The sequence below is a fragment of the Pelodiscus sinensis genome, chromosome 9 (assembly GCF_049634645.1).
Source record: "Pelodiscus sinensis isolate JC-2024 chromosome 9, ASM4963464v1, whole genome shotgun sequence".
In the NCBI taxonomy this organism is placed as follows: Eukaryota; Metazoa; Chordata; order Testudines; family Trionychidae; genus Pelodiscus; species Pelodiscus sinensis.
In genome coordinates, this window is record NC_134719.1 from 30,634,826 (window position 1) to 30,659,863 (window position 25,038).

General features: G+C 43.8%; 1 protein-coding gene across 4 annotated transcripts in view; it reads right to left on the reverse strand.

The window, feature by feature from the left end:
* The window catches only part of COL24A1 (collagen type XXIV alpha 1 chain), a 251,636-nt gene that overhangs the window by 144,193 nt on the left and 82,405 nt on the right, over nucleotides 1-25,038 (reverse strand). For all 4 annotated transcript variants that reach the window (XR_012905946.1, XM_075936387.1, XM_025183174.2 and 1 more), the window contains exons 10-13: nucleotides 22,576-22,620; nucleotides 17,994-18,047; nucleotides 17,554-17,598; nucleotides 4,637-4,690 (exon numbers count right to left, since the gene is read on the reverse strand). Coding sequence is in view for 3 of the 4 variants with exons in the window: in XM_075936387.1 (XP_075792502.1) it covers nucleotides 4,637-4,690; nucleotides 17,554-17,598; nucleotides 17,994-18,047; nucleotides 22,576-22,620 (198 nt within the window). In the remaining variant the exon portion in view is untranslated. The remainder of the gene's footprint in view (nucleotides 1-4,636; nucleotides 4,691-17,553; nucleotides 17,599-17,993; nucleotides 18,048-22,575; nucleotides 22,621-25,038) is intronic.

Sequence of the window (25,038 nt, forward strand, 5' to 3'; positions counted from 1 at the left end):
TATGTATCCCTTGGAAGTAAAAAAAAATTAATAAAAATCTACACTCCACTGAAAAATGGATTTCTTTGCAGACTACCTTGAATGGCAATACTCTCTTAGGCTATGTCTAGACTGCAAGCCTCTTTCGAAAGAGGCTTTTTCGAAAGTATCTTTCAAAAAAGCCTCTTTCGAAAAAGAGCGTCTAGACTGCCTAGGCAGTCTGGATGCTCTCTTTCGAAAACGCCCTGTTTGCATTCAAGAACGCCTTTTTTCGAAAGAGCAGTTTCGAAAAAAGGCGTTCTTCCTCGTGAAATGAGGTTTACCGCCGTCAAAAGAAAAGCCGCGTTCTTTCGATTTAATTTCAAAAGAACGCAGCTGTAGTCTAGACGCAAGTGAAGTTTTTTCGAAAAAAGGCTACTTTTTTCGAAAAAACCCTTGAGTCTGGACACAGCCTTAAAGGTTTATGTATCTTTAAAACAGATTCAAATTTTAGTGAACATCTGAAGTGAACAGACAGTTCATTACAACTGTTCCTTATTTCACAAGCGGAGAATATTCAATAAGTTTCAGAAAATAAATTACTTCAAAATTGTTTTTAGTAATTTTAACACACTACTGGCTCTTTCTTGTCCAAATTAAACTCAGAGGCTGCAGCCTCAAAGACAGCAATCATTACGTGAAAAGGGTAATTCTCTCCCTTTAGTCACCCAGATCTGCCTCCTTCTAGGCTCAGCCTCTCTATGCAGCTTAATTACCATATGGCCATCTGGTTGATGAAAATAATATAAGGGACACAATGCTTCCCTCCACATCCTAATGATTGAGGTGATGGGTATGAAAGCAAACCTGGTCCTATTGTGAAGTTACTGTTCAGGCTCTACATCTGTGTGACCACAAGATTCAAAACAGAACTTCCTTCTTCTCTTTCAGCCACCCATCCACCAGCTCCAGACTTCCCTGCAGTACTAGCTGGGAGGGTTCTAGTCTGCAGTGGAGTGTGGATTGGGAACGTAACATACACATGATTAGAGGCTAAGGAGGGAAGTAGGAAAACAGGGATGGTTCCTGTTAAACGAAAGGAGCCAGAGCTAATGGGGAGATTTCCTGAGTCCCCCATGGAGCCCTAGTTCTTATTACAACAGAACTCCCCGTCAGTATGCAGTAGCTCCTGCTCCACATCATGAGCGTTTGAGTACACTCAGTAAATATCTTATTAGGTTTGCAACCTGATCTCCAGCCCCCTGAAGCTGCAGGTTTGGTACTTTGCCTGAACCAGCCCTGGAGGGTGAGTTTTTTGCGGGCTATTTGAGGAGGCTCTCATATCAGCTGTCTTAGCAAATTAGAAGGAACTCATTTTCAAATGTGCAGTGCTAAAATGCAATTCTTTGTAATGTTTAAGTCTGTAATTTAGGACCTGGACTTTCTGAGTTTGCCTCTATTAAAGCGTTGTTCTTCCCCTTTAGTTCTGGTGGAAAGAACGCATCTGCTTTGGAGCGGGGAGGAGGCAGACCTAACTGACTTTTGTGTATAATTTGTACAGCACTTGGTTACAGTAATAAAGCCCTTTGGGTTCTTTCAAGCTGAAAAGTGTCACAGAAGTGAAAGATATTACATTACTTAACACCTTGGTAAGCTTCATTCCTGAGATCAGAAATGCCAAAAACATTTACTGCATGTCAAAATCTGGGGTCACTGGGCAATAAAAGCACCAGCGAAACTTTAAAAAGTTTCCAGTTGGTGCAGCAGAGTTGTCCTCATCCTCAGATTTTTTTTAACAGTTCCCTGGCTCTTCACCCTGTTTCTGGCCCCCACCCAGGCTTAGTGCCTAGGAGCAGCTGCTCTAACTGCCCATCTGCACTAAGGTAGCATCCATCATCTGAGAACAGCTGCAACCTGGCCATTCTATCTCCCTGTTCACTGTGTCATGGACCATAAGAAGGATTGCGCAGGGACCAGTACCCTAGCTCTCCATCTTGGGGTGGGAGGCTCCTCCAAGAATCCACAGCCAGGAGGCTACAGCCAGAATCAACTAAGAAGAGAGAAAAGTCTCAGAGAGGTAGCCATATTAGTGTGTATCTGCAAAACCAATGAGGAGTCCCATGGCACCTTAAAGACAAAGGGTATGTCTACACTACCACCCTAGTTTGAACTGGGGTGGTTAATGTAGGCAACCGAAGTTGCAAATGAAGCCCGGGATTTGAATTTCCCGGGCTTCATTTGCATGTTGCCGGGCGCTGCCATTTTTAAATCCCCGCTAGTTCGGACTCCGTGCCCGCGGCTACACGCGGCACGGAGTAGGTAGTTCGGATTAGGCTTCCTATTCCGAACTACCATTACTCCTCGTGGAACGAGGTGTACCGGTAGTTCGGAATAGGAAGCTTAATCCGAACTACCTACTCCGTGCCGCCTGTAGCCGCGGGCACGGAGTCCGAACTAGTGGAGATTTAAAAATGGCGGCGCCCGGCAAGATGCAAATGAAGCCCGGGAAATTCAAATCCCGGGCTTCATTTGCAACTTCGGTTGCCTACATTAACCACCCTAGTTCAAACTAGGGTGGTAGTGTAGACATACCCTAACAGATTTGTCATTTTAGGGGATTGTATGTAGGTCAGGATTGGCCTGACCCCCAAGGCCTGAGAGAGTGAGGGATAGTTTTCCAGCTAGATTGTAGATTGTTAATGATGCGCTGGAGGGGTTTATACTGGGGGCTCTAGTTGATGACTAGTGGTGATCTGTTATTTTGTTTGACAGGCCAATCTGCTCTAAGGTACTACAGAACCACTGCTGTTTTAAAAGATATTTTTCCTGAGTGTACTCTAGTGCTCATGATGTGGAGCAGGAGCTACTGCATACTGACTGGGAGTACTGTGGAGATAAGAGATAGAAGGGAGAGACTGTGAGACGCTCTTTTCAATTCCCCCTCAGGAATGGTAACACAGATAAACCTGTAGGGAAACACTTTAACCTCCCTAGACATTCAGTAATGAATTTGAAAGTAGCCATCCTTCTATAAAATCTCCACACCAAATGCTGTGAACGACCCACTTCCACCCTGACTTGATTAGCTTCATCAACACAAGCAACTTTCTTTCTTTATATATACTGCTTCTTCTGTACCTTCCACTCCAGTTGATCGGATGAAGTGGGGTTTTCCCATGAAAGCTTATTTCCTAAGAAACCTAGTCTCTAAGGCCACATCTACACTACCTGGAAGATTGACACTGATGCAGTCGATCTTCTGGGGTTCGAATTAGTGGGTCTACTGAAGACCTACTACAGTAAAACTCCGATGGCCCGGCATCTGATGGTCCGGCACTCCTGATGGTCCAGCACCATCAGGAACCCGGAAGTGCTCTGGGCAGCCGGACCATTGGAGCTACTCTGCCCCCTGCTTCCCCTATTCAGCTGCTGCTAAAACTGACCAGCGGCTGAATCGGGAAGCCGGAGGCAGAGCAGCTGGGGCGCTGCTGGGTAGGTCCCCTAGTGCTGCCCCTCGGGCTGCGGGATCAACTGGGCAGCACCCCAGCTGTCCCCGATTCAGCTGCTGCTGAAACTGACCAGCGGCTGACTACAGGAAGCCCGAGGCAGAGCTGCTCTGCTCCGGACTTCCTGGAATCAGACCCTGATCTGTTTCAGCAGCAGCTGACTTGGAGACACCTGGGACCAACCCGGCAGCACTCCAGCTGCTCTGCCCCAGGCATCTCCGATTCAGCCGCTGCTGGTCAGTTACAGCAGCGGCTGAATCAGAGACGCCTGGGGCAGAGCGGACTATCGGAAGGGGGGGGCTATGAGGGGTCTAGGGTGGCATCCCCCCCCCAATCCCAGACCCCTAATAGCCCCCCCTTCCAATAGTCCGGCATATCTGATAATCCGGCACCCCCTGGGTCCCAAAGATGCCGGATTATTGGAAGTGTATTGTAATTCCAACTGAGAGGTTTTCCCTGTCAGTGCCAGTAGTCCTGCTCCTGCTGTGTGGGAGCCACAAAACCACGATTTAAGATATGTCGACTCTAGCGACGTAATTAACATAGCTGGAGTTGTGTATCTTAAGTCAACTTTCTCCTTTAGTGTAGACCAGACCTACGGGGCCACGGGACTTCTCATTGGTTTTGCAGCTACAGATTAACACAGCCACCTATCTGAGACTTATTCTGAAAAGGGGTTGCCAGAGAAGGAGCTGCTGCCCTACCAATGCTGAGTTACTGAAATTCAGAAACGTATTCAGTAATAGTTCTTAGGTTAAAGTTGGTAAATACATGAACATACTAAAACCAATTTATAAAACAACTCGTTTTATGAGACCTTGGAACTGTAGTTTAATCGTATTGATGCAAAGTCATGCCTCAGGGCCCCAGTCTCCAAGAATTTTAGCAAGAATACAAATTTCTCTAGTTAGCCTTAAACAGACAAAGGTTTGATTCTGAAAGGTGCTGAGCACTGGGATCTCCTAATGGGAGCTGGCTACATTCAGCAGCTTTCCGGATTTCTCTCTCTGTCTGAATATCTTCCACATAAAATTAAGAACAAATCACTGCTGGACTTCATTGAATCTTTCCTTCTTTTCAATGTAAAAACTCTGAGGTTGGTTTGTTTTTTGACACATTTTAATACCCTCATATTGTAAATTACAAAATCACACACTCTGTTTGACACTTACAGGATTCCCATCTGCACCAGGGGGCCCTCTGTTCCCAAAGTCACCTTGAAAACCCTGAGAAGAGGTAACAATGTTATAAGCAGGCCTCACACCAAATATTATGCTTCAAATCACACTTGTAAGAAATTTGGGAAGAACAACTGACTTGCCCTTTATTATCCCTTTATCACCCAAAGCTGGGAGGTTCTGAAAGATGCTTACAAGAGTCAGGTGCACAATCCCAATTGAATTTCTATGAGATTTTGACACCTAATTCCCATAGGTTCCTTTCAAACCCCCAGCTCAAATTGCCCAAAGGTACTAGAAAGCAAGTTGATACAAACAAGAAGGGAGAAAGATAAATAATTTCAGCTGCTGAATTCAAAACACACTTCATTGTCTTACTCCAAAACTCTATCCAAGAAGGATGTGAGAAGGTTTTTTGGATGACATTTTGAGTTGCAATAATATGCGCCTTATGAGTTCGGTGCTATGCAGTGCCCATTGGAATGTTTGTTTGGAGTCTTCTGATACCCAGTTCTATGCCTGGACTACAAGATCACATTTCCCACGTTTCCCACATTTCCCATATTTACTTAAGACTTTTTCAAAAAAAATCTATGGATGAAGACTCAATATGACAAATGTGCATTAAAATCTATGAGCAATATGAGGGACTCACTGCTGTACAAAAATAAGCTTTTATTTTCTAACCATTCTGTGTTTAGATTTATCCTTGTCAATGTAAACTAATGAATGCTTGCCTTGTTCAGTTTACAGCTAGAATCTGAAACAACAGCACCAAATGAGGTTTGAATTTACTCATTCATCTTAGGAGAGTGCTGACTTGAGGGTTAGGTCGGGATGTTCTGCATCCACAAGGATACACATGGAATCTGACTGGTCGAGTACAATTTCAGTTTTGAGCCCAAATTAGCATTTGTTGCCTGGGGCTGCAGGACTTGTAGTTCTGCCTTCCTGGAACCATGATCTTTCCTGCACTCTCCTATGGTCTTTTGGATCCTATTTTACTTCCCCAGAGGTTGCCTCTAGGAAGGAAGGAAGATTTGTCATTTTTATTGATGTAAGTAGTGATCAATGCCAATATATAAAGTTGGAGGGTAGGTGTGTAATGGAGAACGGTGCACAATATTGCTAGGACCAGTCCGTTTTAACATGTTTCCTAATACTCTAGAAGAGGCAGTAAAACTACATGCCAATAAACATTGCAGATGATGGATGCTAAATTGGGAGGGATTCTGCATGAAAAAGTGCAAGCTAATAAATCTAGGAAAAATCCTCCTAAATATAGCTAGTATGGAAGCAAAACACCTTTGCAAGCACCAGTGCAGTAAAATAGCCAGGAATGATTCTGGACATGTGAACATGTGATACAGTTATAAAATTATAATGCAATTTTGCCCTACATTTGCCAAGGTGTCCTAGAGGTAGGGCACATTTGAAAGGACAATTCATGGTAGGGATCTGAGCAACTAGTCAACATGCTAGTCGCTTTCCCCTCCCTTACTGACTCTATCAGCAAGAGGCAGAAAGGGGGTGGGCAAGAGGATGGGGTGCTTTAAAGCAGCAGCGCCATATGGAGCCCAAGGCCAGACCCCAGGTTCCCCATGGTGCTGCTGCTTTGAAATGCCACATACAGCCCATTTCAACACAGTAGCACCACATGGAGTCCAGAGTCAGATGGGGACTCTCCCAGCTAACCCCGGGCTCCATGCAGCGCTGCCACTTTGAAATGCCGCGGGGAGCCCAGGGCCATCAGGGGACTGCTTGAGTCTCCCACTGGCCCTGTGCTCCTTACAGTGCTTTTGCCTTTGAAGTGTGGCAACAGCAACAGCCTCAAAGATGGAGGCAATCTTACCAAGTAATCGAATAGTCGAGACAAATTGTATAGACTATTCGATTAGCCAATTAACTGAAATTTTACAGTCCCTAGTTCATAGTCGCTAGCATAGTATTTTAGACTGCACAGTTTGCTATATTTACACTCACAGGTGTTTCGGCCAATGGATTAACACCATTTTTGCACTTACTAGCTGTCCATCCACAATCACTCTGATCCCTCCGTAACCTTCTTAATGCATTCTCATAGGGTTTGCTTTGTTCATACTGCAACTTCAGCTACATGATTTAGTTAACTTGAATTATTTGAGCTAACACAACTGTAAACTCTAGTGCAGCGATTCCACAAAAGTTTATTCTCAGAGATAAACATTTGTTCCTGGTTATGTTTCACCCTCGGTTGAGCCACAGGATAAGCCATGACTTATAACAAATTTTGTGAGTATTTACCACTGAGGTTTACAAACATTTGTGAGTGTGCATGTTAGAATTCACAATTCTCATTAACTGGATCCACACTTCCATTCCCATAGCCTTGAGGGAACAGTTTCATCCTGCATGTAGTTATTCTATAAACATTACCTCTTCTGCTCTCAGACATTTTCAATATTTTCCTCTCTGTATAACGGCAAGAGTGGGTTAAGTTACTAACCTTTCACCTTTAGGGGGCTATGCTCAAACATGCCTTGGGGCACAAAGACTATTAGTTTAGCCCTTTCAACTTCTTTCATTAGGTTGTCTAGCTCGTGAAGTAGCAGAGCTGAATACCTTCAGTTAAAAGCTGGGAGAGGGGAGAGGAATGCCTACCAGAGGCTAAACATGGACTGTGGGTCAGGAAAAGGCACCTTAACTGCTGCAGTGGAAAGGTGGGAAGTTTATCTTCTAACGCAAAATAGTTTTAGAATTCCTCAGCTATATTTTTTTAATCAAAACAACCAGCCTTTAACCTTAATGCCATAAGAACTGGAGTTTAACTGTATAAGAGAGAAGCATCTTATACAGTTAAACTGAGCCTCTCTAGTCTGGCACCTTCAAGAACTGACCAGAGAATCTGCCAAACCTTGGGAGGTCAATATTGTTTAGCAGAAACATTTCCACTGCTTAGAAGACATTTAGGGCTAAAACAGAATTAAGTAACAGCACACAACACCGAGAGCCAGGATTGATGGCTGTAAATAAACAGTTATGGGACCACAGGAAACTTGGCCAAACCCATGATAAGTGGACATTCGGCTAACTAATATCATGCCAGACCATGGATTTTGCGAGACCAGAGAGTGCTGGACACATGAGATTTAATCTGCCGAACTCTTCTCTCTTCCACAACCACTGAACTATTGAATTGTTCCAACTCATATTGTTTTGTCTTATATTGTCTGCTTTGGTCTTATTTACTTATATTTTGTCTTGTTCTTTTCTTTCATGCCTTATTTTGTTTCAGTCAATATGTCCCACTCCTATTCCTCTATGAATAAACCATTAGCAGTCTATATATTATCTTGCAGCAAGTTAATAGGCTCATAATTCTTCATATTTTAATGAGAATGTGAATGAATTTGAGTTAATCATTCTAATTCACATACTGACTTTTGAATTGCAATCATTACAATGAATGAGTGTTGCATTTTAATAGAAATAAAAATATCAGTTACAAAAAGGAGAAAGGTGGGTAAAATTGAATAAGCTGTCGCATAGTATGTGGTTATTTAACATAAACCACAAGTCAGCTCACACTTCATGGAGTTATGCTAGCCTAACTCCTAGCTCTACTGAAGTCAATGAGAGCTTTGCCAGTGTTGTAAGTGGGGCTAGGATTTCACCCAAGGAGTTTTAGTCCTGATGAATTACTGTCTGTGACTACACCTGAAAGTTTAATTGGTCAAATGTTCTCCAGATCAATTCTGAAACATCCTCCATGCTCTGTGGAACTTTGCATATTCTAACAACTTGTCATGGGGTGGGTATGCCCAGCCCCCTCAGGGGCAGGGCCGTAGACCTCAAAGACTTTCCAAAGAGTGCTCCACTCCATGTGTGGCTCAGTCCCTTGGGCTCAGGGCCAATCACTATACTCCATCTCCACCGAGGTAGTCCGACCTAGCAGAAAACACCCCTTCTTGAAAGGCAGTGATGCCTAGTGGCCAGAGTCAATAATCAACACTAAGGGTGTGTCTAGACTACAGGTTTTGTTGACAAAAGTGGACTTTTGTCGACAAAACTAAACCTGCGTCTACACTACCGCTGAGTTCTGTCGACATAACGGAACTCAGCAGTTTTGTCGACGCTGGCAAACTTCATTTTACGAGGAATAACGCCTTTTGCCGACAGAGTTCTGTTGACAGAAGGCGTTATCGCATCTAAACTGTCCTTTGCGTCTACACTGCCATGTCGACAAAGCAGCTTGCTTTGTCGACAGAACTGAATGTAGTCTAGACGCTCTTTGTCGACAGAAGTTTTGTCGACAGTATCTGTCGACAAAACTTCTGTCGACAAAAGCCTGTAGTCTAGACATACCCTAACTGTTCCCCAGGCAATAAGGCCTCACAGCCACAGTCAATATCAACACACCCTGTTTGCAGGGCAATAAGGCCTAGCAGCCAGTGTCTGTTCCCACTCCCTTCTTTCAGGGCAGTGAGGTCTGCTGGTTTTTGTCTGTAATCAACACACCCTGTTTTCAGGGCAATGAGGCCTAGCAGCCAGTATCAGTAATCACCCCCTTCCCTTAGGGCAGTGAGGCCTAGCAGTCAGAGTTAGTAGCAGTACCCCCCTACTTTCAGGGCAGTAATGCCTAGTGGCCAAGTCAGTATCTACACTCCCTGTTTTCAAGGCAATAAGGCCTAGCAGCCAGAATCAGTAATCACAGCTGTAGCTCCCCTGTATTGGGGTTAATGGAACTGGGATAACAGGGACCCGGGCATAGCCTCTCCAGCATGTCCCAGCCCAGGGTCCTGTCAGTGGTGAGCAAGTCCCATCACTAGCTCAACAGGGAATCCACCTGAAACATGAGTTCTCATGGTTTCAACTCCCCGCCCTTGGCTGCTTCCTACTAGACTCATGGCACTTGGCTTCTTCTCTCCTCCCCTCCAGACTGGGGACTTCTCCTGCTGTTCCCCACTGACTGGCCTCCGCGGTTCGGTTTGTCTGCAGCACTTCCTCCAGAGCTCTGGCAGCCCCTCCACAGCGGTCAGCCCTGACTGAGCTGCTCCACTGGCCTTTATACCATGTGTGACGGCGCGTTGGGGGTCCCCCGTCTCCTGCACCCCGAAATGGCACAAACAGACTGCACCAGCCGGTGGAATAGAGGAAGTTTATTGCCTCTCCAGGATACAGTACAGCACAGATGTAATCTGGTCACAGAGCTGGGCTAGGATGCCTCAGGCCCCCTTGAGATGGGGGAGACCGGGCCCCTAAACTCCAGCCCCTTTCCCTAGGCTGTCTCCTCCATGCTCTCAGACAGCAACTAACTAACTCTCTTCCAGCCCTGCCCCCCAGCCAGGGCAGCATTCCACCTTCCTTTGTTCCTCTCCATGGGGGGTGTCTGGCCATACTGGTTTGCATAGTGACTCATCCTGTTTTGCTGGGTCCTGGTACCCACGGCAGCAGTGGGGGTTACCCCAGAGCCAGCAGCATAGAAACCAGCCAGGTACCCCCACTACGTCACACCATGCTCCAACTGGAGCATGCCCAGCAGGGCTGTGGGGTCAGGGCTTTCTTGGCCAGGTAGCTCTGGTTAACCCTTGCTGGTCCAGTGTGGGTTGGTACATTCCTTCACACAACTGTGTAAATGTACCCACATCACTCAGACACCATTTAAATCCCTTTGGATTTCTAATTAGAGAAATGTGGGTTTTCACAACAAAATGCAGACATGCTCAACTGACCAAGCTACATTTACTACAAGTGAAGTCACGAGGACATTATAGTTGTTACCACACTGATGTCACCACTCCTATCAAACTAGGGTGGTTAATGTAGTCATACGAACTTGCAAATGAAGCCTGGGATTTCAATTGCCGGGATTCATTTGCATGTTGCCAGGCGCCGCCATTTTTAAATCCCCGCTAGTTCGGACTCCGTGCCCGCAGCTACGCGCGGCACGAACTAGATAGTTCGGATTAGGCTTCTGTGGAACGAGGCGCACAGATAGTTCGGAATAGGAAGCCTAATCCGAACTATCTAGTTCGTGCTGCGTGTAGCCGTGGGCACGGAGTCCGTACTAGCGGACATTTAAAAATGGCGGCGCCCGGCAACATGCAAATGAAGCCCAGGAAATTCAAATACCGGGCTTCATTAGCAAGTTCGTATGACTACATTAACCACCCTAGTTCGAACTAGGGTGGTAGTGTAGACATACCCTTAGAGTTCTTTGAAGGGGTTAACAAACATGCAGACAAGGGGGATCCAGTAGATACAATATACTTTGATTTTCAGAAAGCCTTTGACAAGGTCTCTCACTAAAAGCTCTTGTGTAAATTACATTGCCATGGGCTAAAAGGGAAGGTCCTTTCATGGATTGAGAACTGGTTAAAAAACAGGAAACAAAGGGTAGGAATAAATGGTAAATTTTCAGAATGGAGAGGGGTAACTAGTGGTGTCCCCCAAGGGTCAGTCCTGGGACCAATCCTGTTCAACTTATTCATAAATGATCTGGAGAAAGGGGTAAGCAGTGAGGTGGTAAAGTTAGTGGATGATACCAAACAGTTTAGTATAGTCAAGACCAAAGCAGACTGTGAGGGACTCCGAAAAGATCTCACCAAACTGAGTGATTGGACAACAAAATGGCAAATGAAATTTAATGTGGATAAGTGTAAAGTAATGCACATTGGGAAAAATAACCCCAACTATACATACAGTATGATGGGGGTTAATTGGCTATGACAAATCAGGAAAGAGATCATGGAGTTATCGTGGATAGTTCTCTGAAAACTTCCACACAGTGTGCAGCGGCGGTCAAAAAAGCAAATAGGATGCTAGGAATTATTAAGAAAGGGATAGAAAATAAGACCCAGAATATCTTACTGCCCCTGTATAAAACTATGGTACGCCCACATCTCGAATACTGTGTACAGATGTGGTCTCCTCACCTCAAAAAAGATATTTTGGCCTTGGAAAGGGTTCAGAAAAGGGCAACTAAAATGATTAGGGGTTTGGAATGGGTCCTATATGAAGAGAGGTTAAAGCAACTGGAACTTTTCAGTTTAGAAAAGAGGAGACTGAGGGGGGATATGATAGAGGTATATAAAATAATGAGTGGTGTGGAGAGGGCAAATAAAGAAAAGTTATTTATTAGTTCCCATAATAGAAGAACTAGAGGACACCAAATGAAGTTAATGGGTAGCAGTTTTAAAACTAATAAAATAAAGTTCTTCTTCACACAGCGCGTGAACTCCTTGCCAGAGGAGGCTGTGAAGGCTAGGACTATAACAGAGTTTAAAGAGAAGCTAGATAATTTCATGGAGGTTAGGTCCATAAAAGGCTATTAGGCAGGGGATAGAAATGGTGTCCCTGGCTCTGTTTGTCAGAGGCTGGAGAGGGATGACAGGAGACAAATCGCTTGATCATTGTCTTCAGTCCACCCTCTCTGGGGCACCTGGTGCTGGCCACTGTCGGCAGACAGGATACTGGGCTAGGTGGATCTTTAGTCTGACCCAGTATGGCCGTTCATATGTTCTTATGTTCTTTTTGTTTGTTTGCTTGATTTTTGTGTTTTGTTGCAAATAAGCAATGAGTGTTAATTTCCCAGAAAATTCTGCTCAAGTAACCAGGTGTTCAACCCCTTGAAACTCAGTTTTCAGCAAAAATAATTTAGACCATTTCCATCTATCCAGCCTGTCAATCACACTGTGAAAATGTTATTCACTTCCTGATCATGATGCTCACAAATGATAATCTATAATTTTAATTTTAAAGTATGAGATTTTCATATTACAAATAGACTGTAGCATTTATTCTTTATGTCGCTGTTAATTTAGCAGATATTCATAGTGCTAACAATTAAATGGAACAGACTTTGGTAACATTTCACATGTGCAAAATGGGGATTTTACATGGTGCTATAGTATTAAAAATATGTTTTGCTCATTCAAGGTTACTTTCTGAGAAGACACAGTAAAAAGGCTAATTTACTGTTCTTTTAAGAAAAATAGCTTGTTCTTGTCTGGGTGTTTGTCCCAATTGATGTTAAACTCCAGATGCCACATATGAAGGCACAACTTTTTAAATAAAAATTAATAGTTAAATCAAAAGTGAAATGCAGAAAGTAATAAGGCAATTTTCCCAATTACTAGGTCTCAGATTCAGACTGCAGATAGTGATTTATACACAGAAAAAAGAAAACAACAAGGAAGTAGATTAACCATAGCCAGGCCCGTTGATGGGGAGAAGCAGAGGAGAACAAAGGGGACAATTGCCCTGGGCTCCGGTGATTCAAAAGGGCCCACGGCTCCCTCCTCACGCTGTTGCTACTGCAGGAGTGGCAGTGGTCAGAGCCCTGGGCTCTTTTAAAATTCCTGCCACAACCCCACATGGCATGTTCCATGCATGGCTAGGGAGTGGGGGGGCACCAGTGTGGTGTTCTTTGGGTGGTGCTGAGGGCTGGCTCCCCTGCTCTGCCCCTTCCACCTGAGGCCCCGCCCCTTCCAGAAGCATGGGGTAACCCCTCCCCACCTTGCCCAGGGGCCTGGTGAGTCTGTTGGATCCCTGATCATGATATTTCCACTGTCATGATCTTGAGTTTTATAACTGATGAGAGAAGAACAATTTGGGCACTAACAAAAAGAAAAAAGCATTTCCTATCTAGGGAAAGAGTTAAAATAATCTACAACTGAAAATGCACTAATACTACTGTGTAGCAAATGTTTTATTACATTAATAATATAATCTACTACAGGCAGTCACCGACTTACGCGGATCCGACTTATGTCGGATCCGCACTTACGAACGGGGCTTTCCTGCCCCGGAGCTCACAGGCAGCGGTCAGTCACCTCGACCTCCGGGGCGAGAAAAGCTGCTCCCGGTGCCCCTGGTATGCTGGGGACCGTCTCCAGCAGACCAGGGGCATCGGGAGCAAAGCCGCAGCCCCGGCGGGTTTGCTCGCGGTGTCCCTGGTCTGCTGGAGACCGTCCCCAGCAGACCAGGGGCACCGCGAGCAAACCCGCAGCCGCGGCGGGGTCCCGCGCTTCTGAGGCTTTGCTCTGGCAAAGCCTCAGAAGCGCGGGGACCCCGCCGCGGCTGCGGATTTGCTCCCGGTGCCCCTGGTCTGCTGGGGACCGTCTCCAGCAAACCAGGGGCACCGGGAGCAAAGCGGTCCCGCGCCAGAGCAAAACCTCAGAGGCGAGGCACCCCCCCCGCTGCCGCTTTGCTCCCTGTGTCCCTGGTCTGCTGGGGGGGGGGGCGCAGCTAGTGTGCCCCCCCTCCCCAGCAGACCAGGCTTTTGTTGTGGACCCTGGGGCAGAGCAGCTGGGGCGCTGCCGGTTGGTCCCGCAGCGCCGCTCTGGGCACTACTGGACCAACCCGGCAGCACCCCAGCTGCTCTGCCCCAGGCGTCCTGATTCAGCCGCTGCTGGTCAGTTTCAGCAGCGGCTGAATCAGGACTCCTGGGGCAGAGCAGCTGGGGTGCTGCTGGGTTGGTCCAGTAGCGCTGAGGAGCGGTGCTACTGGAGCAACCCAGCAGCACCCCAGCTGCTCTGCCCCAGACGTCCCCAAGTCAGCCGTTGCTGAAACTGACCAGCCCTGACTACAGGAAGCCCGAGGCACAGTTGCTCTGCCCCGGGTTTTCTGGAATCAGCTGCTGATCAGTTTCAGCAGCAGCTGACTTGCGGTTCTTAAGTTGAATCTGTATGTAAGTCAGAACTGGCGGACAGTTTCAGCAGCGACTGAATCTGGACGCTAGTTCCAACTTACATACAGATTCAACTTAAGAACAAACCTACAGTCCCTATCTTGTACGTAACCCGGGGACTGCCTGTATATTGCCATAACACATCCTAGGAAACAAGAACATTCATATTTTTAATATAAATCAATTCTGCAGAGTTTTCACACAGTTACAGGGAACTGAACTAGCATGTTGCTCATATAGTTTATAAGACCTTCTTTGTCAGTTGAGTATTAATTGTAACTAATCCTATATTATATATTCCCCCATAAATGTGCTCAAAATAGTGCATGAGAAATACTGTGCAGCATATATAACAAGGTAGTATTGTATAAAAGTAATTTCATATTACATGCATATTACATATTACATACTTAATGTGGAAATGGGACACAGAATACAGAATATGTTTTCTTTAAAACATACTGTAGATCCAACTAATTTGAAATTCAGGCAATTTCAGACACTCTAATCTTTATTATAAGGAATTCAATCAATGTAATATTTTCTTCTGTTTAAAATTTGCCAAAGACATTACTAGGGCCCTGTCAAAATCACAGGTATGAAAAATTTGTCACGGACCATGAAATCTAGTCTTTTGTGTGTTTTTACCCTATACTATACAGATTTCATAAGGGAGATTAGTTTTTCTCAAACTGGGGGCCTGACCCAAAAGCAAGTTGCAGGCACGACACAAGGTTATTTTAGGGGGAGTCATGGTATTACTACCCTATTTCTGCATTGTTGCCTTCAGTGTTGGGTGGCTGGAGAGTGACAGCAACTGACTGAGAGCCCAGTTCTGCAGGCAGCAGCAAAGAAGTAAGGTTGGCAATACCATACCATGCCATCCTTACATCTGCTCTACTGCTGGCGGTGGCTGTGCCCTCTGTGTTGAGCTCTGGCTAGCAGCCATCACTCTCCAGCATGAATTAAGGGTAGCATTAATGCAGCACCTCCTACAATAACCTTGTGATCCCTTCCCAAAGCTTCGTTTTGGGTCAGGACCTCTTCAAATACAACACTATTACATTTCAGATTTAAATTGCAGAAATAATTAAATTTATTATTTTTAAAATCCTATGACTGTGAATTGATCAAAATGGACCATGGATTTGGTAGATATTACAAATACTAATAGCCATTCAACTAATCTGCTAACTGGTAGCATTTTGAATCCAAAGAGATGTTTTTCAGTGTCCAAGAGATGAGCCCAGCCTGATGTTTGCTATAGCATATTAAATGCCATCTAGACAGTAGATGAAATAATGGCAAGCACAATTATCTACCAGCAATTGAAAGCATCCATCATTGTGGCATTGAGAGCTATATTAAAAATGGTAAGAACTATCATATCTATTCAGTAGAAGACACTAATTTCCACCTCTCAGATTTTATGCTGCTTTCCAAAATCTCTGGGATTTGCCTTCTTCCAAAAGCAATGGTACTAGGCTGGCCATTCTTTCCCCTCATTATTACTGATGGAAGGTTTGCACAAAGATGAATCTTGCATTTCACCTGGAACTGAAAGGCTGGGCTCATCTCTTGGACACTGGTAATTCCACAGCCACGATTTCTTTGGTGAGAGGGGCATCCTGCTCCTACCTTATAAGAAAGTAACCCTGAGACCACTGGGCTGGATTTGGGGAAAGTACCAAGATCTAAGCACCTACTGAAGTGCTTTGAAGGCTTGGGTGGTATGAGAACTAAACCTTTGCCCAACAAGTACTTTAAAGATAAGGACTAAGGTCTTGGAACTGATTTCAGTATCAAGGAATAGATGAGGCATTAAGTGAAAAGCCAATGGTATGTGCAGAATACTAGGCCAATGTGCTTTCATTGACCTCTGTTACTTATACAGTGGACTACCATATGTTAAACTATTTAAACATGGATTTCTGTGGTTAACAGTCCTCACTAAACTGGCATAGGCGCAATCTGTGACTAGCTGTAGACAGGAAACAAATTTCTTATCACTTCTGCTACTTATGTAGCAAGGAGCAGCCCAGTAAGTAAAGATATCATGCTATCTTGAGAACCAGAGGTCAGGTTCCTTCAGTTGAAGACAAAATTATAGTTCCAGACAGCTTTTCAGAATGCCCCATCAGTATCACTTCATTCTTTAAAAAAAATGATCCATCTGCTTTTTTACCTGGATGCCCATTCTTCTCAGAAAAGCTTACACTCTTCTCCTGGCTAAATGCACTTATTGTGAGGTACTGACAGCATGGATCTGCTAGTGTACAATTTTGGGATGCATAAAGTAGTATGTGATTCCAATGAGAAATGAGTAGCATTGAGGTAGACAAAAAAAAAAACTGAACATGCTATCCTGTTAGCTGATTATTTTACTAAATTTCACCTTTTTTGATTGACACATTAGTCTGTAGCATTAAAACTTAAATAAGATCTTCTATTTTAGGGCTTTCAGGAGTGTCTTTTAGTACTTTTTTTTATATACACTGATTATCTCAAAATTCAGGCCTATTAGAAACTGGGCCATATTTTACATGATTTTTGAATAACCATGCAGCAAATAAAAAAAGTACATCAACGGGAGCTATGCATATCTCCCTCTGAACATTTTACTTCCAGACAGCAAAAGTCTTAAAGTACAACCATGTGGCAGAAAACAAAGAACTTGGCACATAAGAGATCATGCAACAGCTTTTTAATCTATCAGAAATACTGTAAACCTTAGGAAGGTATATGCCTAATAGATTTACATCTGTTCTCAAATGCAAAAATACCCTTGTATTAAGTAGGGAATAGTTTTAACTTGCCAACAGTTGCTTCCTACTATTTTTTCCACAAATATCTGAAATTATTAGACACTGCATTGGACTTGTATTCAGGCCAACACCTGACTCAGGTTTCTACATTAAATCTGGAATCAAAAATCTATGTTGCATTAACATACATTTTTTAAAGTCTCTGCTTTTTTCTGTACCTTTTGACCCGTTGGTAGTTCTAATGACTGAACTGGCCATCAGATTAAGAATTCTTAATTTAATGTATTAGTAGCATTAATAAATTTACTTAACAGGTTGTCATTTTTCAGTACTGCAAGGTTATGTGCTTCAAACAATAACAAAATTATTTATGAACAAAACAATACCAACATTTTCAGCTACTTAAAAATACATGCTTAATTACATTATCCATTTAAATTAGCAGCAAAAGTAGTAACCCATTTTAGAAACCTTACCAGTCTCCCCTTAAGGCCCCTTTTTCCTTGCAGTCCTGGAATGCCCTGAAAAAAATGGAAAAGAAAAGAGAAGCTACAGAATATATATTTTTCAACAGTAATTTAAATTACATATTATTGGTATGCACATGCAATCTAAAATCAACCACTGCAAAAAACCAAAACCAAAAACCCAAAACAAACCAGATACCGTATCCATTTCTTCTTATAAATGAGCAGAGAGAATGCAAAGGAGAAATAAAAAATGTGATCTCATCTCTCCAGGTATATGAGCTGAATTAAATTAATATGTTTTAGAATGTTGAGAAGGGCTGCTCTGGCTGTCATTAAAGTCAATGGAAAACTTTTTTCATATCAACAGTAGTAAGCTTTAGTTCAAGATCACAGTTATGGATATATATTTATAAATGTGTAAATATTAAATGTTTCACTAAACCTACTCTTTCTCCTTCAGCTCCTGGCTGTCCTGCCATCCCTGGAGGTCCAATGAAACCCTTAAAATAGATAAATAATTCTTACATTTCTTCATTAAAAGGTTGCATCTCAAAAACAATGCTCCATTTATCAACGTATAGCAGTTTGAGATGGTAAGATTCACAGGTGAAGTCAATGGCAAAACTCCCAGTGATTTCAGTGTAGCTGGATTCCACCCTCCAAAGCCAACTGACAGTGACAATCATCCACTAATGCAGATGTAACATACAAATTACCATACTAGGCAAAACAATTCCCAAATGACACTCTATAGCCTCAGAATGCTCCAACCAAAGAAATATTACAAATAAGATTTCAAATTAACAATATTCCCCACATGTAATTCAAAGAGGAATTAAGTCTATTTTTTGTGATTAAGTTTGTGAGATTTCTACTACAAAAGGAATTATTCTGCAAATTTATCTTGTCACAGCTAGATTGTTTTCACTAAAACATGACCAAGATTTCTTTTCTCTACCTGCCTAAATAGAAGGGGAGAATTAGTAATCCCTTTAAAAAAAAACAATGAGACACACACACTGTAAAGCATCAGCTTAATTGTCACTGCATCATGACATGCTTTCTTTCCATGTAGAGAGTAAGGCTATCTGAGGGTGTATCAATCTCTGAGCTAGAAGTTGCAATTTCTGGCTCTAGGATGCACCCTACACTAACTCTGATTGAGCTTGTGCACCAAAAAGAAATTCAGCTGCAGTGGTGTAGTGTAGACATGGCTCAAGTATTGGGAGTACGTGCCTAGGATCTCAGATGGGATTATATCTGAGGCAGTTATTCTCTCCCATTGCTTGTGCCACTGTGGCTACATTGCTATTTTTAGCAAAGCAAAAATACCATTGCGATAGGACACATGCTAACCACTGGTTAACAGAGAGGCCACATCCCCGTGTTTTGTTCTCAAAATATCCAATTAACTTCCAATTAAATGAATAAAAAAATTAAGAAAGTGGAAACGTTAAACTGAAGAAATTCTCATATGAAAATAACACTTTGAACCAGGAAGTGTGCGCCGGGACGCTTTAGTTCGGACTAAAGCCCTAACGCGTCCCGGCGCGCACTTCCTGGTTTGAATCAACTGTGATTCGAACTAGCGCACAGGCGAGATCATGCTAATGAAGCCTGGGATATTTAAATCCCCGCTTCATTAACTACTTCGGTCGTCTCCATTTGCATCCCTAGTCCGAACTAGGGATGCAGTGTAGACGTACCCTGACTGATTCAGGAAGCAATTCTATTTTTCATCAATATAGCGGAGAACAGCAGAAGCCCCACAACAAACTGAGTTACACAAGAAATTCATAATATTATATAGAATGAAAAATTATAAAGAGTAGGCAATGCTTCTCATGCAATAATTCTCTGTTGAGTAAAACACATGTCCAGCTTTTTAATAATAGACAAAGAGAATGTTATTAGTGATTACTCCACTGTTGAATTGGATATGTGCAATTCAGAAAACTAAGTTGACTTGAAGGAAGTCACATTTATCTAACTGATCAGCCCATTTTCATAAATGTGAAACCTATAAAAGGAGGATTATACTAAGGAGGAAAATAAGTGCAATATACAGGGAGCTATCCTGGGAAATGTATTTTTTTTTTAAATTACACTTAAAAATCCACCCCTAAATGTACCAACTATTTAAATTCCTAGCTCTTCAGAGATGAAAACTACCACCATGATCTGAGAAGTTTAAACCTCTTCTCAAATCTTCAATGTTTTATGTGCTATAGTCCATTATATATTGCTTCCAAAGCTCACTTTCACATTTTCACAGTTGTACATTTGTGATAGACACGTATACAAATTCAAGTGCAAATTGGCATGAAAAAGTACAATGGAGTGATTCTACACATAGAGGTTCTGAAAAAGAATGCACAAAGACAGGTGCAGCATCTCATTTACTGATATAAATAATCTATATCAGTTTTTACATCTATCTTCACAATCCTCTGAATGTAATGAAATTTCTTACCCCATCCCTTTTAGGTACACATTAGGGAAAAATGCAGCTTTCTTTCCCTGCATTGTCACAAAACCCTTAAATAAGCAATCTTCAGACCTATCCTAGGAGTGTGTTCTAGCCTTAAGAACTCAAATTATATTGACATAACTGAATGGGACAATGGCAAAAAAACATGTCTCTGGGTCAACATTGTAGGCAATATCTGACAGAGAATAACATACAGGCAGTCTCCGAGTTACGCGGATCCGACTTATGTCGGATCCGCAGTTACGAATGGGGCCCTCCCTCTCCCTGGTCTCAAGCAGACCAGGGAGAGGAAGCAAAGCGGCGGAACACACGGGCAGCGGACAGCCCAGACGCGTCTGGGCTGTCTGCTGCCCGCGTGCTCCGCGGCTTTGCTCTGCTTTGCTCCCCGTCCCCCTGGGGGCAGACCAGGGGGACGGGGAGCAAAGCAGAGCAAAGCCGCGGAGCACGCGGGCAGCTGACAGCCCAGACGCGTCTGGGCTATCCGCTGCCCACGTGTTCCGCCGCTTTGCTCCCCGTCCCCCTGGTCTGCAGACCAGGGGGTTGGGGAGCAAAGCAGAGCAAAGCCGCTGCCCGCGTGTTCCGCCGCTTTGCTCCCCGTCCCCCTGGTCTGCAGACCAGGGGGACGGGGAGCAAAGCAGAGCAAAGCCACAGAGCCCGAGGGCAGCAGGACAGCCACAGCGCGTCTGGGCTGTCCCGCTGCCCCCGTGCTCCGCGGCTTTGCTCCGGATGCCTGCGGTACAGCAGCTGGGGCGCTGCCGGTTGGTCCCGTAGCGCTGCTCTGGGCGCTACTGGACCAACCCGGCAGCACCCCAGCTGCTCTGCCCCAGGCGTCCTGATTCAGCCACTGCTGGTCAGTTTCAGCAGCGGCTGAATCAGGACGCCTGGGGCAGAGCAGCTTGGGTGCTGCTGGGTTGGTCCAGTAGCGCCGAGGAGCGGCGGCGCTACTGGACCAACCCAGCAGCACCCCAGCTGCTCTGCCCCAGGCGTCCCCAAGTCAGCCGCTGCTGAAACTGACCAGTGGCTGACTACAGGAAGCCCCTGCCCCGGGCTTCCTGAAATCAGCCGCTGATCAGTTTCAGCAGCAGCTGACTTGGGGATGCCTGGGGTTCTTAAGTTGAATCTGTATGTAAGTCAGAACTGGCGTCCAGATTCAGCCGCTGTTGAAACTGATCAGTTTCAGCAGCGGCTGAATCTGGACGCCAGTTCCGACTTACATACAGATTCAACTTAAGAACAAACCTACAGTCCCTATCTTGTATGTAACCCGGGGACTGCCTGTATAGAAGACACCCTTTGAAACATGACATTCTGAGACTGCTCCAAAATGATTCATACTAACAATCATGGAACAGTCATACCTATTGGCACAAAGTAATAAGAGATTGGCAGGCAATTTAATGGGAAAATTTGGGATCACCTTTCTCTTGTATAAATGGAAAAGGAATTGGATAAAAGTTTATGGAGAACTTTGGGGCAAGAGAAAAAAATGTCTGAGGGTTGAGGGCCATGTGGGACAGAAGATCCCCACAAGCACAAAAGAATCATCTCTTCTATCATATAAATGAAACTGGACTTAAGAAGAGCAAATCTTAGTGACATTTCATAAAGCTGTTGCATATGATGGCTTTAAATATCTGCAATAAAAGATACAAGTACACAGACTCAGCAACACGATGGAGAAGTTCTAACAGAAGCTTGACAGCATCATAAGATACGTAGTATACTTCACAGGAACCTATCCAATAATGGAATTCTGCATAAGGACAAGGATGGGCGAGGGTGAAAACAGAAGCTTGAGAACTTTATAGAGGAAAGCAATTACAAATCTCAGGTTACACTTTACAGTTAGTATTGTATTCACGTGATCCAAGTCTGATGGTCTGTTGAGGGCAGTGACTTTGAAAGAAATAAAGTCTAAGGGTTTTTACATATATGTGTATATGTGAAAAAGGAAACTTTTTCACTTTTCTCCTTGAAACTGTACTCACTGGAATGATCCAAGCAAAGCTTAAATTTTTAAGGCGCTCAGATTTGTATCCATCATTTAGGTTGAAAAAGATAACAACTGAAATATTTTAGGGGCTAGCAGAAGGTGACACACATTTTTTGTGTGACAAGATTGCTTCCTCCCATCAACTGCTGTCACACTAGTAGATTACAAATGCTAGATCTGCCTTCACTCCTGACAGTTTCTATTGCAGAAATAACGCTCCAGGCAGGAAACAGCCTCCTCCCCTCCATGCGCCTCCCCCACTACACACACACTCCCAAGGTTCTTTTTTCTTTCTTTTCATGTCTGTATATGTTCCAAGTGAAGGAAGAGCAGAAAGACGAGATTATTCTATACTGCATGTAGGCAAGAAAAAATATCCTCAACTTTTTAGTGAAATACAACTTGTCATTAACTAATTCTGCAATAGACAGAGTGATCTAATGGCCATGCGACTAACAATACAATGAAATCTCTCAAATCTACTGCATACTATATGTGTAAAAATACAGTCATGCATGTGATAATGCTTAGAAATATTACTTACTCTTACACCTTTAGCACCTGGGTTACCTTCTGGTCCAGCTAAACCCTAGTATAAGAAGACATGACTTTCACTTCATTTGAAATAAATGGAAACACTAGATTTAAAAGGACTATAACAAAAATTGATAATTTCCAAACTGACAATGCACTTTTCTCTACAATGGGTGGCATGCGAACCTCTAAACAGAGATTCTAACTTCCTTTACATTAAAGTTATTTCTTTTTGGAACATTCTTCCCAATCCAGTTGAAATCTTCTATCCAACTGTGAACTTGGCGTGAAAATAATTTTATGGAACTTTTAAAAAACGTTAATATTTTAATGCAGTTCTAGAAATTTCTAACCAATGCTAGAACAGTTAGTTTATTTCAAATACTCAAAGCATTTTGTTTGTTTAAATGTTGGCATATTATCGTTCAGTTACTATATAAACTATTTAAACATGTTTTTAATACACAGCCACTATAAAGTTGGTCTAGTAAAATGCTGAAATTGTTTACAGACTTTAGGTCAAATTCAAGCAGACATGACTCCATTGAGGTCAATAGATGAATACAAGCACTGAATCTGGCTCACATAGTTTAAATATTAGATAAAGTGACTGACATTTTCCCTCAATGCACCAACTGCATATACTGAATTATCTGTCTGTCCCAGGTATATAAAAGTCAATATTACAAATAAATTGCATTGATAGCTATTTGACGTTTCATTGGTTCTCCTTCTCTCAATTAACTGAATGAAAAAGCTCTTTAACATGCTCTTTCCCCACATAGAGTACATTTACACAGCAGGGCAAAAGTCAAATTAAGATACACAACTTCAGCTACATCAGTTGTGTAGCTGAAGTCAAAACAGCTTAATTCAGCTTTTGGCGCTGTCTACACAGCAGGAAATAGAAGGAAGAACACTCTTCCTTCAATTTCCCTTACTCCTCATAAAATGAGGCTTACAGGAGTTGGAATAAGAAGTCTTTTATCTCAACATTATTTCAAAAGAACGATTTTCTGTGTAGATGTGTTATTTTGAAACAAAATCAGTTATTCTGAAATAACGCTGCTGTGTAGACCTACCCATATATCAAGGGTGGGCAAATGGGCCTCCAAAAGCCAGATTCAGCCTGTCACATGGATTTATCCAGCCTGCGGATGCCCTGCCACTCTCCCATCAACCAAACTAAACAGGGACTGGTGACAGGGGAGCACATGAAGTCTCCTCCCCCTGCCAGCAGCATGCAACGCTTACAGTCAACCACCAGAGTTAACTCTAAGCACCGCACACCCTTTGCAGGGTGGGGGCAGGGAGTGAGAGACTTCATGCACATTTCTTGTCCCCCAAGCCAATCAGGGTCTGGGGGCAGGGCAAAATCTCTTCCCGCCCTGCCAGGGGCACGTGGTGCTTAGAGTCAAATGCCAGCTGCTGCTCAGCTGGCGATTGACTCTAAGTGCAGTGCCCCCTTGCACGGTGGGGACAAGGAGCGAGAGACTTCCTGTGCTTCCCCCGTTCCCGGGCTCTGTTTGACCTGGGGGCGGGGGAGTGCGAAAAATCTTCTCCTGCCGCCAAAGGCGCAGATGCCTAGAGGGAACGGCCAGCCATTCAGAACAGCTGGCAGTTCTCTCTGATGGGGGCAGGGGCCAAGACTTCATGCACTCTCCCATCTCCAGACCAATCAGGGTCTGTAGGTGGAGAAGCACGCAAGTGTCCTGGCCCTTCCCTTCTTGCCTGGGGCCCCACCCCTTCTGGGGCAGCCCGGAGCCACTTCAAAAATTTCTGAAGTGGCCCCCCAGCTAAAGTTATTGCCCACCCCTCCCATATATATTATAGAAAGAAACAGTTTCATTAGTTTCAACGGGGAAAAAATAAGTGTATGCAAATAAGTAGAAACTACTGCAGAATGCTTCTTGTTTTATCTGAACATTAAATGTTACAAAGTTGAAACAGAAAGAAAGCAACAAAGGTTTTCAAAGAGGAGAATTGGGTTTATATGCTCTGTAATTTGGTAAAAGAATTGAGGTGTCTAACCCACACAAGCTTCGTCTACACTACAATGAACCTCAGCTACCCAAGTAGTGTAGCTGAAACCAACATACCCACCACAGCATCTTGAGTGTAGTAAGGTTGGCATCTACAGAAGATGCGATAAATCGACAGCCGGTGGATTGGTCGCTACAGCATCAATCCACCGTGTAATTTAGACAATGGCTAGGATGGATAGAAATGGTGTCCCTGGCCTTGTTTGTCTGGAGGTGGGTGACAAGGGAGGGATCATGTGAGGATTACCTTTTGTGATCCCTCCCTCTGGGGCATCTGGTATTGGCCACTGTCGGCAGACAGGATACTGGGCAAGACGGACCTTTGGTCTGATCCGGTATGGCCATCCTTATGTTTATGCCTATGTGCCCAGTGCTAAAGGCACAATGCTCTACATCACTTCTGGTAATGATGCCTCTGAAAGGAGGCTTGT